The sequence below is a fragment of the Cnephaeus nilssonii genome (assembly GCF_951640355.1).
Source record: "Cnephaeus nilssonii genome assembly, chromosome: 2".
Taxonomy (NCBI): Eukaryota; Metazoa; Chordata; class Mammalia; order Chiroptera; family Vespertilionidae; genus Cnephaeus; species Cnephaeus nilssonii.
Genome location: NC_137073.1, coordinates 73,771,909 through 73,786,090, shown reverse-complemented (window position 1 = coordinate 73,786,090; position 14,182 = coordinate 73,771,909). Strand labels below are relative to the sequence as shown.

The following is a 14,182-nucleotide window of genomic DNA, read 5'->3' as shown; positions in this document are numbered from 1 at the left end:
ACCTAGTCCAGGAAAAACCAATTTTGGCAAACAATTTCAGGTAAGAAGTTGGACTGACAACATCATACATGTATGTTATAACACAGGGCCAGTTCAGAAGACTCAGGGAAACCAGAGCAAAATGGATCCAAGAAAGAGGAGTCAAGGTAGTGAGAAGTGGCTGAGGACAGCATTTAACTCAGAAGAGGAGGAAATACAGGGAGAAGACTACCGAACCCACAAAATGCAGCACTTGGCTTCCTTGATATTTTCTAGAAGGAGCATAACAAATGACAAGAGACCACGATTGACCTTAAAGTCCTAGGCAATCAAGAATAGAGCAATGCTTCTGGCAATGCAACTCCGGCTACATATAATACAAAACATGAATGGCTGGCCACATTATAGCTAAAGCTAGCAAAAGGAAATTGAGAAAGCATGTGGGTTGGACTAAAGACAGGTTTCATGAGACTCTGAAACAAATGGCACTGTATACCTTGCAGGTTGACAATAGCAAACAGAAAAATTTATTGTTCTGTAAATAGATATGGGATGGTATTTCTGAGTACTAGGTTGACTAGGAATCCAAGAAATCATGTTATAAACCATGAGCACTGTGACAGAAGAAGTTTAACATGACTGAGAATAAAAAGAACTTTTGAATAAAAAATTTTCCCTTGTACATCTGAATATGTAATCAATGATATAACCAGTAAGTGGCTAATATTTTTAAGTAACAATTAGAATCAGGATTCAATAGAGTTAATCCTTACCTATATCAAGCAATGATTTATTTAAAAGATGATCAATATATAAATTCAAATGAAATAAAACAGATGTGACATTATTTGAAGAATTTAATTTAGAAAAGGAACACATTTATTCCCCACTCCATGTAACTTACACTCCTATTCTAACTATAGGGCTATTTTTAAAAAATATATTTATTTTTATTGATTTCGGAGAGGAAAGGAGTGGGAGAGATAGAAACATCAATGATGAGAATCACTGATTGTCTTCCTCCTGCATGCCCCCTACTGGGGATTGAGCCCGCAACCCAGGCATGTGCCCTTGACCAGAATCAAACCCGGGACCCTTGAGTCCATAGGCCGACACTCTATCCACTGAGCCAAACCAGGGCTATTTTGAAATAGATTAATGGTGATAAAAAGAACAGAACTAAGAAAAATTAAATGAGGCCACTAGCTACACACCTGGAAAAATCAGCCCAATTTATTTCATCCAAGAAGAATCTAGATGAAAGAGTTATATATACTATTGTTATTTTTCATTAAATGTGAGAAAACAATAGAGGCATTAAAGTGAGAGAGGTACAAAAATGATATGAATATATATGGGAGTATATATTTAAAAAGCATTTAACCATCATTATTTTAAGAATCAAAAAGTTACAATCCATATGTAAATCTTCTGAAGATTTGTAGGATTTGAAGAGCTGTTAGTTCATCAAGGTCAACATATTTGGGGACATGCTATATTTACTTGTTTTCAAATCCTCCCCAATTTATGAATAACTGACACACAAATGTCCTTTGCTATATACACACACAGAGGAAGGAAGGCTCTCCAAGAAGCTAAAGAAAATAAGAAGATTCTCTTCCTGGACAGCTTGGGGAAGAAGATGTTTCAGGTGCCACTGCATTCCTTTTGCACCACAAAAAGCAACTACCTACAGAAAAATCCACTTTAAGTGATGATGTTTGCAAAATTAAGTCTGGATTAAGAGTGCACTATTACCATTTGTAACATAATTTATAAGGTGAAAACCACTGAGAGTTCATAAAGCTGATTTAAAATATAAATCTTGAGATGAGTCTGTATAAATTTGTTCATACTTTCCTTTTTCCTAGTGTCATCTGAATTTTATTCTCAATGCACTGGACTTTGGACTTTAAAGGAGAAGTGAATTTGAAGAGATCAACCTGGGTGTTTTGGTAGAGAAGGAATAGAGGGTGTCAAGAGACATACAGGTATGACAACTAGGAGGCTTTTGCAATAGTATATGCAAGAGATGACAGTGAACTGGACTAGGAGAGTGGCAGTAGAAAGAAATAGAGGGAATAAGAAACAGGACTTGATGTTATTAGGTGTGGTTATTAGAAAGAGAGAGACGTATCAAGAAGGGACCCACTAAATTCTTAATTTGGGAATCTGGATGGGTAGAAGTAAGCATTTCCAAGAGAGGAGATATAGCTTTTTGATATATATATATCTGGGTGGTCAGGCCCAGGGATATAAATGTGGGAGATACTGGCACTAGGGATTGGGGGATTTTGTTTGTTGTATTATCGTTTTTAACTTCATGACTAAAAGAGTACCTAGAACTGTATAAATCAATAAATATCTGTTAAATGAATAAATAAATGGGCATAAAGATGGCACTTAAAGTTACAGGAGGGTAGGAGATTACATAGAGAGGGATTTTAGAAATCTTAAAGGTTTAATAAAATGTGTGTGTGTGTGTGTGTATGTGTGTGTGTGTGTAGAGGTGGGGTAGATAAATAAGTGGATGAGGAGGGAGAGAGGAAAAAGTTTCAGTAAAGGAAACTGAGGAATGCTGGCAGTGTAATAGAAAGAAAACTAGGAGACTATTCTATTAAAGATGCCAATATACAAGTGTGTGTCAAGGAGAGAGTGGTTACTGTGTCAAACGCTGTCGAGGTTACATGAGGGAAAGAAGTGATAATGATGTCACTAATGGCTGTAACCAGGGCTAGGGCATGCATTTTCACTCTAATATGAAAGAAGGTGGTATGGGTACAGATGTAGGTAGGTTGATAGATTTTGTGGTGGGAATATGAGGAAGTTCCCCTGATAGCCTCTATTTTTGTTAGCTTAGAATGAATATTCAATAAATGCTATCATGGGAATAAATAAGGTGTTATGGGAGCACAGAGGATGTGGCAGGACTTACCTGCTTTTTAAGAGCATAATTTTCACTATCTTCAGCTTTCATTTTTTCAATCTTTTCTTCTTGTTGTTTTGCTTCTTTTTCATACATCATTTTTTCTTTGGCCAATCTAAAAATAAGCCAAAAACTTTTCAGAGAATTAACTCTATCAAACAGACCACAAGAAATAAAGAAACTATATAAATATAAAACACTTAAAATACCAAAGTGTATGTACTAGATGGGGAGAAGGAAGAAGAAAAACATTTTATCCATTTATGTTTGATCTCCATGCCGTAAGTCCTACCTACACCTGCCTAAAGCAAGTGCAATCTGTCAAAACATGCAATTCTTAAATTTTTAAATATATATTTTTATTGATTTCAGAGAGGAAGGGAGAGGGAAAGAGAGATAGAAACTTCAATGAAGAGAGAGAATCATTGATCGGCCTACTGGGGTTTAAGCCCACAACCTGGGCATGTGCCCTGACCAGGAATCAAACTGCGACTTCCTGGTTCATAGGTGGAGGCTCAACCACCAAGCCACACTAGCAGGGCCAATTCTTAAAGTTTTAATTTAAAAACATATCCCATTATAACTATTGTATTTACAATGTAAAAACAACACTCAAAATTATTATGTACTAACATTTCTGTCTTGCTTTTAAGTGTTTTCCAAATTTTTATACACGTGCTTGAAAGAACATAATGTAAAAGCTCAGCTTACAAGAAAAAAAAATCAGTCTAGTGCATGCCAAATCCAAAACATAGAAAGATTAGATTATTTTCAACAACTGAATTGTTTGACAAGAATTCACTGTACACATAATTTGATGCCTGACCTTCCTTGTGTGAGAAACTGGGATAGATAGTTTAGACATGGTTCTTTCACGGACAAGTAATAGAAACAAACAAGTATTTATTTACTAAAGCAAGAAAAGGTATTGATATAGATCAGGCAGATTTTAAACAATAAAGAATAGAGCAACACAAAGTTCTACTGATTATTCCTTTAGATAACCAAAATTAGATTAACCATAACAGCTCAACCTCCCCTAATTCTGGTTACATAAATCCTATCTAATAATAGAGTAACATGTAAATTACCATCACTCCGCTACGCCCAAGCGGGAGGCTGGGGGGCGGGACTCAGGGTGGCCTATCCGGCCATTGAGAGGCACGGATCCGCTGCCACTGAGCGGGGCTACCCTGCTGTTGAGAGGTGCAGGGGGCCGGACTCCGGCCCCCTGCACCTCTCTCAACTACCACATCCACGGCCGCTGAGGGGGTCCCGCCCCCTGCGCCTCTTAACAGCAGGGTAGTCCCCCTCAGCGGCCGGACCATCAAAAGTGGGGGAGCGAGCTCTGGCCTCAGTCAGCGAGCCACGGAAACACAGCAGAGGATGGAGAGCAGCAACGAGGAAGACATGGAGAAGCACCGCATCCACCTACGCCCCGTCACTCTGCGCACACGCTGCACCTCCTGCCCTGTGAAGTCCGGGTTAACTGGCCCGCCCCTGTGGGGCGCTTTTTCACCCCGGCCATCCGTCAGGGTCCCGATGGACTCAAAGTGTCGTTTCGGGCCACAGTCTGAGGGGCGAGGAGGTGGAGGTGCCGCCTGGCCTGCTGGGATACGTGATGGTGATGGAAGAGAAGTCGGTGAGGAAGCAGGACTTTTCAGCGGGATCCGACAAGGATGAGCAGGAGCTGGTGGAACCCCCGGAGGCGCTGGAGCGGGACTTCGACTGCTTTATTCGTGCCTCCACCAGTTTCAGCCGCTTCACCTTGTGGGGCCTGGAGAGCATCCCTGGCCTGGATGCCAAAGTGCGTGCGGCCCTGACCTGGCCCAGCCTCGCCGAAGCGATCCATAAACAGGTGCCGCAGGACTGAGAACCAGCGCTTGAAACTGGAAGCCACCGATCCCTTCACCAGCTCTCCATTTTAGATCCACTGAGTCCACCACCCCAATAAATGAGCTCTTTCACAGCAAAAACAAAAACAAAAACAAAAACAAAAACAAAAACAAAACAAAACAAAAGTGGGGGACCTGGGTGCCTGTCTGCACCGGCACCAGGCCTTTCAGAAGCCTCCGCCGCGCCGGAGGCTTCTGAAAGGCCTGGTGCACCAGCAGACAGGCACCCAGCTCCACCGCAAGAAGCGAAAGCATCTAGGGGACCCTACACGTGCATGATTCAATCATGCACTGGGCCTCTAGTTTTAATATAAAAGTATAGCCCTGGCCAGTGTGGCTCAGTTGGTTGGGCATCGTCCCATGCAATGCAAGGTCTCTGGTTTGATTCCATCAGGGCACATGCCCAGGTTTGGGCTCAATCCCTGGTTGGAGATGTGCAAGAAGCAGCCAATTAATGTTTCTCTCTCACACTGACGTTTCACTTTCTCTCCCCCTCTTCCTTCCTCTCTAAAAATCAATAAAAAAATCTTTAAAAAATTGCTTTCCAAAAGGGTGATATCAATTAATACTGAACCTGCGATGTATAAAATTTCCCATTTCTTCCTTTCATCCTGGTGAACAACTGTAATTGTAAAAATTACTAAATTTCTTATCAAGTATATACTATACTAAAGCCTGCTATAGTCACAGTCTATGTCTATTTGGCTATGTGTTCACTAAAAATAAAGTTTTCTGGTCATTAAAAATTATTAAATTTCTGACAATAAGAAGAGTGTGAAATGGTATTAAATTATGGTTTGAAATATTAATTTATTAGAACAGTAATTACTGTTGGTGGTGAAACAGCACCAGAATGTTACCAGTGATTAGACCTTGGTTCAACAACCATGGTACTGTACTTGAGTTTTGGCTAAGAAAGAATTCAGAGCCAAGACTCAAATACAAGCAAAAGTTTATTTAGAAAGTCACAGAGGTAGAAGTGAGCTATTGGAAAAAGATGAGCCAGCTCAGGAAAAAAAGTTACAGAGGCAAAAGAAGAGCCCTTGGAGCTTAGGAGAAAGAAAGCAAACAGACACACCTAAAGGAAGAGGCATGAGCAGTTCTAGAGCTAGCGAGCTAGAAAGTACTTGCACTGGGGTCCTCAGTCCTGAGGGTTTTTATCCTCTCCTTAAAGGTAAGGGACCTTAGGGGAGGTCTCAGAAGAAGATCTCAAATAGAATATTCATCAGCTTTTCCAGGTGTGTCCTTTCACGGTCTCTACTGATAGGTCGGTACCAGGGCAGAGGGTCATTAATCATCACAGCCGGTCATCTCGGCTGGCCTTGCTGCTTTTCTGGGCCTGGAGCTAAAACACAACTAGGCCTAGATGTTATCTCTAATTTGACCAAAACTCTGTCTCTGACCCAAGGCTTTGTTCCTAAGATTATTTGATGTGGGTCAGAATCTCATTGTCTTGAGGGCTTAATGCTTAAGAGGGTAGTGGTGCAAGGGCTTGTATGGTAGTCATATGAGGCTATTCTCTAGGTCCCTTGTTCCTCCTCTAAGGGGGTCTATCACATGACTAGCGACATCGGAGGAGGAAAGGTCAGGGGAGGGCCTGAACGCATGATTAGTGATATGAAAGATCAGGGGGTCTAAATTGCATGACCAGTGATATGCAAAGGTAGGAAAGGTCATCCTAGGGGTGAGATCTGTATTTCCCAGTTTTGCTGGTTGCTAGGTACTGGAGGCTTTTCAACCTGGTGACGTTTTGTACCTGGCCAATCTTCCTACTCTGCTCATGTCTGTCTGTCTAATACAGTGGTTGGCAAACTCATTAGTCAACAGAGCGGCAAACCGCGGCTCGCGAGCCGCATGTTGGCCCTTATTCCTTACTCTAGGGAAGGCTAAGATTTAATAAGAAAATTTAATTCAATTAAGTATATACAGTCACAATTTAAAAATCTGTTACTAAAATATTGTTTTCTGTAACAAACATACATGTTCCTATAAATACAGAACTATATAAAAATTATAATGAACAAAATCTTAAAATTCATTCAAAATCTCATTGCTCAAATTAAGTACTACTGATCCAAAATGCACATAATTCTGAAATAAAACAGTTAAAAATAGAAAAAGTCTAAATTAAGTTTGGCACAAACTCATTTAGCAGCAAAATGTGTCCTCAAATGACATGAAACTACAGACTTTATGTATCCTACTAAATAAATGTGAATAGTACATGTCTCACTACAGAAATATTAATGTTTGATTATAGTACTTCTCTAAATGCCATTATGTAAATGCACATATTATTGTTTCAAAACCTGAAAAAATCTGAAATTCAGAAATACACAAGGGCTCAAGGGTTTCATAGAGGCGATTATGGACCTGTATTAGCATTATTTTCCACTTGTCTTTCTCTTTAAACATGTATGTGTAAAAATTTATATTAATATATAAATACAAATATACATATATTTTTATAAATAAATAAGATAATGTATAATTTCCAATGTCATTAAACATTCTTTTGAAAATATAGCTTTTAGTGGCTACAAAGCACTTTTATAATATTAATACAACAACTTATTAAAGTGTCCTATCAGACATTTAGGCAACCCCCATATTATAAATACTGTGATGAACATCCCTACTCATCAATTTTGTGAGTGTGTAATATTTTCTTACTACAAAATATTTAAAATATATCATGCCTGATGAGAAATAAGACTAAGTTCTTTTGTAGTAAACCAGTGATATTTCCTGATGAATACTTCCTTTTCCTGCTGCGATAAGCCACCTTTGTCATTCATTATTATTGGTAATACACAAATATTAAATCAATCTATCCTATTTTACCCTACTACTTGGTATTTCATTTTAGTCAAAGAAAACAGTAAGCCAGATTTCACTGTTTAAACATTAATAAGCATATAAAATTTACATTAAAGAGATGTCAAATTAAAAAGAGAAAAATGAAACATCAAGGGAAAAGAATATAGTAAATCTGATATCCAATAAGAGTTACAGATAGTACAGAAAAAAAACAAGGGAAGATTTAAAAAAAAAAAAAATTTCCTACCCCTGGCCAGTGTGGCTCAGTTGATTGGAGTATTGTCCCATACACCAAAACGTGGTGGGTTCAATTCCTGGTCAGGGCATATACCCAGCTTGCTAGTTTGATCCCCTGTTGGGCATGTACAGGAGGCAACCAACCAATGTTTTTCTCTCACCTGGATGTTTCTCTCTCAAAAATCAATAATAAATAAAATAAAATTTCCCAGAGCTGGAAAAAGAACAACAATCTTAATTGAAAGGACTTCCTAATAGAATCAGTGAAAAAAACACCCACATCTTTGTACATTGTTGGGAATTTCCAGAGATCCAAGAATATTAAAGCTTTTAAAAAGAGAATAATAGGTCACCTATAAAAGGAAAACAAGTCAGATTGACATTATATTTCATGTTACTAACACTAGATACCAGAAGATGATAGAACAATCCCTTGAAAGTTCAGAGAGAAAATTATTTATAACCTAGATTTATAACTAAATAGTGAGGGAAAAATTCACTAACACTCAGTACTTATTTACTAAATGGCCACTAAGTCCCAGGCATGATTTTATGTACCAAGGATATAGCAGTGAACAAAACTGCATGTCTATTCCATGACACTTTTTAGTGGGGAAATAAGGACAATAAATAAGTAAAATATATAGCATGTGAGATTGTGATAAAGTGCTACAAAAATAAAATACAGTGAAGAAGGACTGGTAAAACAGAGGATTTGAAATTTAAAATAAGTCAGGGTAGGCCACTTTGAAGAGAGGGTATGTGAGTTCCAATCTGAAAAAGACAATTAGTCATGTACATAACTGATGAAAGAAATCATAGTCCAGGAGAGGTTTATTTAGTTATATAAAAATTCAAGTTTATTTACTACTATATGCCCCCTTTCTGACAAATTTATTTAAGAATGAACTCCCACAAATTGAAGGTGAAAATCAAGAAAAGAAACCATGATCAACATAATGCAACTGTCTAATGAAAGGAAAAAAAGAAATCCCAAGATTAAAACTGTGCTGTAGGCCGGGAAAACAAACAGTCTAAATAAGAATCTTAGTGAGGAGTCTTATAGGAACATCTTTAAAGAGGAATAGAATAGATTCTAAAGAACAGATACAATGAGTAAGAAGGTCAAAGAAAAGTCATTCATGTGGTTTTTTTTCTCTCAATAAAAAATGAAAGACAATTAGAAACTCCAGGAAAACCACACCTCACCCACAGAGTTCTGGTTGTAATATGAAGCAACTGATTAAAAAGAAAATTCATTTATTTATAAGAATAATCTCCTTTGGGAAGCATAGGATCACTGAGAAAGAAATGTAATCCTGTACTACATACCATATTTAAAATGATATATAATTAGAATTTATTTATTTTCAACTTTTAGAATAGACCTATGAGCAAAATACATTTTCCCCTAGTTGTTTGAAATATTCAATTTGTTTTTAAAGTTTTTTAAAGCTAAGAAATGTCTACTGGATTTTTTTCTCATAAAAATTTGAGATGACTCTAGCCAGCCAATGAAACCTCAGCATTTCATAAAAATTATACCACCACTGGTATAATCAATTTCCTATGTTAAATTCCTAGGTTTGAAATCTCTAATATGATTTTCTTTTTATTAACTAATACAGTTCTCTTCTACTGACATAACTGATAACAAACTCTCTTGTCTCTGAAGAAACAAACAATATTTTTGAGATTTTTTATTGTATGAGAGATGAAGGAAGAAACTTTTTTTGAAGACCTAATATGAACAGATTTTTGTATACTTTATTGCATTTCATTCTTACTTAAGTATTATTTAACGCCTATTTAAGTATTATTCCCATTTTACAGTGCCTCCCCACAATGTTTTTAAGAGTCATTAAATTCAAAGAGAACTGAACCAGGATTTATCAATATTTCAAAATGAATAAAATATGAGCTACCATATTTCACAAACTTTGGCCAAAATGATAATACTAATGAAAATTAAGCTGAAGACAAATAGCAACACTGATGAAAGAAGTCAGGATTGATGAATGATTTTTGATATTTTAGCATTTCCAATGGCCATCATAGAATCTACCCTCCATAAACTAGCCTTGTGGTGAACTTCCACTAATACTTACAACTCAAGAAGAGATAGTTACAATATTGGCATCTCATGGAACATGATATGTAGATTTAGGAAAAAGCTTGAATAATTCAAGATAAGCTAAAATTAAAATATGATAACCAAAGCAGTTAACACATACTGATCATTTATTTTGAGCCAAATACTACATCAAAGCATGCTACATGCACTATCATTTAATCCTCAAAACAACCCTATAAAATAGGTACCACTGTGAGTCTCATTTTAGTTATAACTAAATTGAAATTCATGGAGCTTATCCAAGTTCTCACAGCTGTTAGGTGCTAAAGAACTGTTTTATTCCAAAGTTTATACTCTTAGCCACTATCATAAGCTTTTTAAAGTAAATCTCAGACATTAGAACACACAAAAAAGTTAAAATGCACTCAAATGTAATGGGCATTGTTGTTTGCCTAACCAGTAGCACTTCTTACTTGCCAACAGAATATAATTTTGATTATGATCATCCAACAAGCCATGTCCTTCAAGGGAAGAGGCCAATCATAATGGTCTTAACTCTCTTTGACAAGTGATAGTTTAGGCATGATTTAAGTGACCTAATTCTAGCCAAAATTACAAAAGAGCCATCTGCTGGGGCTTCTGAGAAAGTTGTCATTTTTGCTAAATGCAATATAAGCAGGGATAATTATCTTTTCTCCCCTGAACATTATCACCTGTGTATGACGTTTGCTACTTGTGGCAGGTGCCTTGGGATCATGAAGAGATCCAGCCTAAAAGGACAGGTCACTCTGGATGTCAGAGAACTTGAATCTTTGATAATGGCATTAAATTATTAAATTAAGCAACTCTGAAAGCACCCTACCTCCAGACTTCTTACGGTATGAGAGGATAAACATCCTTATAGCTTAAGCCACATATATTCTATTACTTTGAAGCTAAAAGCATCTGAAGTGACAATCATTAACAGCACAAGACTTTCCTGCAGATACAGAAATGCTTTCTTACTTTGGGCTAATTCACTCTAAATTAATCCCTTAGAAGCTGAAAAATTTCATATTTTTCTTCCCATAGACAAACATGAAAAAAGTAAAGAGAAAATTTCCTATACAATACCCAATTTTATGTTTCTACTGTATTAAGAAATATTCCCTATAAATTTTGTGCAAAAGTTCTTTATTTCACACTTAAAACTAAATTAGTGTGAAACTTAAAAATTTTGTTTTTGTTTTTAATAATCATGGTATTTACTAGAAGGCTAATATCCATAATAAATAATACAACCTTCTATCTATATCACATTTTCAATTTATAAAGTACATCTACAACAAAGGATACTGGATATTAAATATTAAAATAGAAAAACATCAATGCCCCTAAACCAGTGGTTGGCAAACTGCGGCTCGCGAGCCACATGCGGCTCTTTGGCCCCTTGAGTGTGGCTCTTCCACAAAATACCATGTGCGGGCGCGCACGTACAGTGCGATTGAAACTTCGTGGCCCATGCGCAGAAGTCGGTTTTCAGCTCTCAAAAGAAATTTCAATCGTTGTACTGTTGATATTTGGCTCTGTTGACTAATGAGTTTGCCAACCACTGCCCTAAACAATCACTTACAGGAAAGTGAGTATTAAGTAAATATTAATGTCTATAAACTAGTCTGGGGGTAAGATGTTTAATGGTGTTACAAAGTAAACACTATGGCACCAGGAAAAGTGTATTCACTTACAACTTGGAACTCAGTAACTTCTTGTCAAATGAATTTAAAATTCATATCTTTCTCAGTGAAGAGGAACAAAGCATTCGAGATTGGGAAGAGAAGCTATTTGACTTAAGAAGTAAAGTAGGCAACAAGTTTTTCTGCTAAACATATCAGTAGAAAGTATTCTATAGAAATCAGAGTAAAGTACTGTATTTGAATGAATTTTAGACTTTTGACCAAGAATTTTAGTAATGTGAGCCCAGAAACAGAACTAACGTTTTTACAAAAGAATGTTAGAACAAAAATACCAAGAAAGATGCAGGGAAAAAAAAAATTGATTCATTAGGAAAATACAAGAGGACTGCAAATTAGAAGCTAATTGCTCAGCCACCACAATAAAAAATTCTCACTAGTGCTTTAGTGAGGAAGAACTGAAGATTGACATAGGAATCTGATGATTTAGTGCTTATGGTCTATATAGTAAAATGTATGCGGTTAAAATTCAGGAGGTTTTAGTCATTCTGTATTAATTCTTTAGTGGTCACTATAAAGTCAAATGTGATTTCTCAGTATTCCCGTATTTCAATAATTATAGTCAAGATTTTGGGAATCAGCAAACTAAGTAAGAATCTGCTACAATATTCTGTCTTAACAAAACACATAAAAATGTGCTACACACAAACACACATAAAATGAGATGGGGCTGGAGATGCTGTCTGAGTGGGATACCTTCTCTCCCTCTTCATTCTCTTTTCCCACCCCATTCATTCTTCAAAACTTAACTCAAATGTCCTTGTATTCCAGAAGGACCACACAAACCCTATTTTTATCACTTTCTAAGATGCCACTGTGGATCCTTTCTATGGAACTTGATAATATATTTATCTGCATCACAGAATTGATCACAATAGGTTAAAATTTTGTCTACTTCCACTCTTGAAGCTGAATGGTCTGACTGGAAATGTTTAAAATAAAGCAATTTTCAAATTTTAAATTTCTTCTACCTGTTCCAAAAGTAAAATAATCCCACAGTTTCAAATTTGAATAGCATAAAATACAAAGTGAAAAAGCAACCAATTACTCACACACCCTGCCTCTAGTTACTCAGTTCCCACTACTGGAAGCAACATGTTATCAATTTCTTGTCTATCCTAAATGAAAGAAATTAAATGCTTAACTGATGGTATTTGTTAACCTTACCTCCCACTACCCATTAATTAACCCACTAAGCTGGAAATGGTTCAAGTTATATTCACTGCTTATGTAAAATATATGCTTTAGTTGTAATAAGTAAGACAAACATGTTTTGTAAATAGCTACAAAGATGCATGCCAAACACAAAATCAATACCACTATGTTATTTTGTAATATTGTGAACTTTAGAGGTTAACAAACTGATTAATCTTAGGAATTCATAATTCACAAAACACAAATGTAAACTAAGTATTTAACTAACCCTCTAAACTGTCCCTTAAAAGTTTTGAGATGTTGGTGAAATTGAATAGAGTTTACTAATGAAAGAGCTAAGAACCCTTCTGTGAACAGTTTCTGCTTGAGTTTGTATGAGAAAGCAATAGTACCTCCCACAGCTACTTCATCTCCATACAGAACACTCTGACAGTTGTATTTACTACTTAAAGTCACAATTTCTCTGTACATTTGACTTTCTATCCGCTGTTCAAATTTGTATCCCTGTCTTTATAACATCTCTATTTAAACATCCCACCAGCAATTAACTGAAACAGGTTGGCAAGTGAGCTCACCATTTTCCTATTCTAAAACAAAACCCCTTTTCCCAACTTGAAATGTCAACATAAGAATCACAGAAGTACTGGATAAAAGTAAGCCTGGCTTGTAAGAAGTTCAGGGAAAAAGAATTAAGTTGTCTGCAAGTTCAATATGAGACAAGAGTGTGATGTAGCTGCTAAAAAATAAAAGCAAAAAAACCACAAACAAACAAACAAACAAACAAAAAAACAGCCAAGAAGCAAAAAAACCTAAAACATGGTAGGTAAATGGGATTGCATTAGATGAACTGCATCTGTGTTATTATTTTTTATAATTTTACAAGGCATATAAAGCATTTTTTTAAAAAACTTAAGCCAAATTACCTAAGTCTTTAACTGCTTAAATATTACTTTTAAATAACATTTGGTAATGGTACTTCAGAGCTGTATTTGATACAATTTTAATAGCTAGCAAATCTGGTTTAAAAATTCAATATAGTAAAATTTTCTTAAGTCTAAGCTTAGATTAGTGATTCCCAATGACTATGAAGCCCTCCAAATCTTTGTCTATGTCACATTAATTATAGTGTGCAGTTTTAAAAAAGTTTGCATTATATCTAACATTCCCTCCTTCTATTCTATAATTGTTTATTCAGAGTAAAACAGTAATTTTATAGCTTGACTTCCTCAATTTAATACTGTTGAAAAATATTGCATTTTCACAACTGGAGGCATACCATCTTTAGCTCTTCTCCCATGAACAATATGTGTTAGCATGTAAAAACATGAAAGGTATCTAACTGTATTTCACAAAAACAGACGAATAT

General features: G+C 36.1%; 1 protein-coding gene across 1 annotated transcript in view; it reads right to left on the bottom strand.

The window, feature by feature from the left end:
* The window catches only part of TBCA (tubulin folding cofactor A), a 65,311-nt gene that overhangs the window by 13,480 nt on the left and 37,649 nt on the right, over positions 1 to 14,182 (bottom strand). The window contains exon 2 of the mRNA XM_079780115.1: positions 2,915 to 3,020. Coding sequence (XP_079636241.1) covers positions 2,915 to 3,020 — 106 coding nt within the window. The remainder of the gene's footprint in view (positions 1 to 2,914; positions 3,021 to 14,182) is intronic.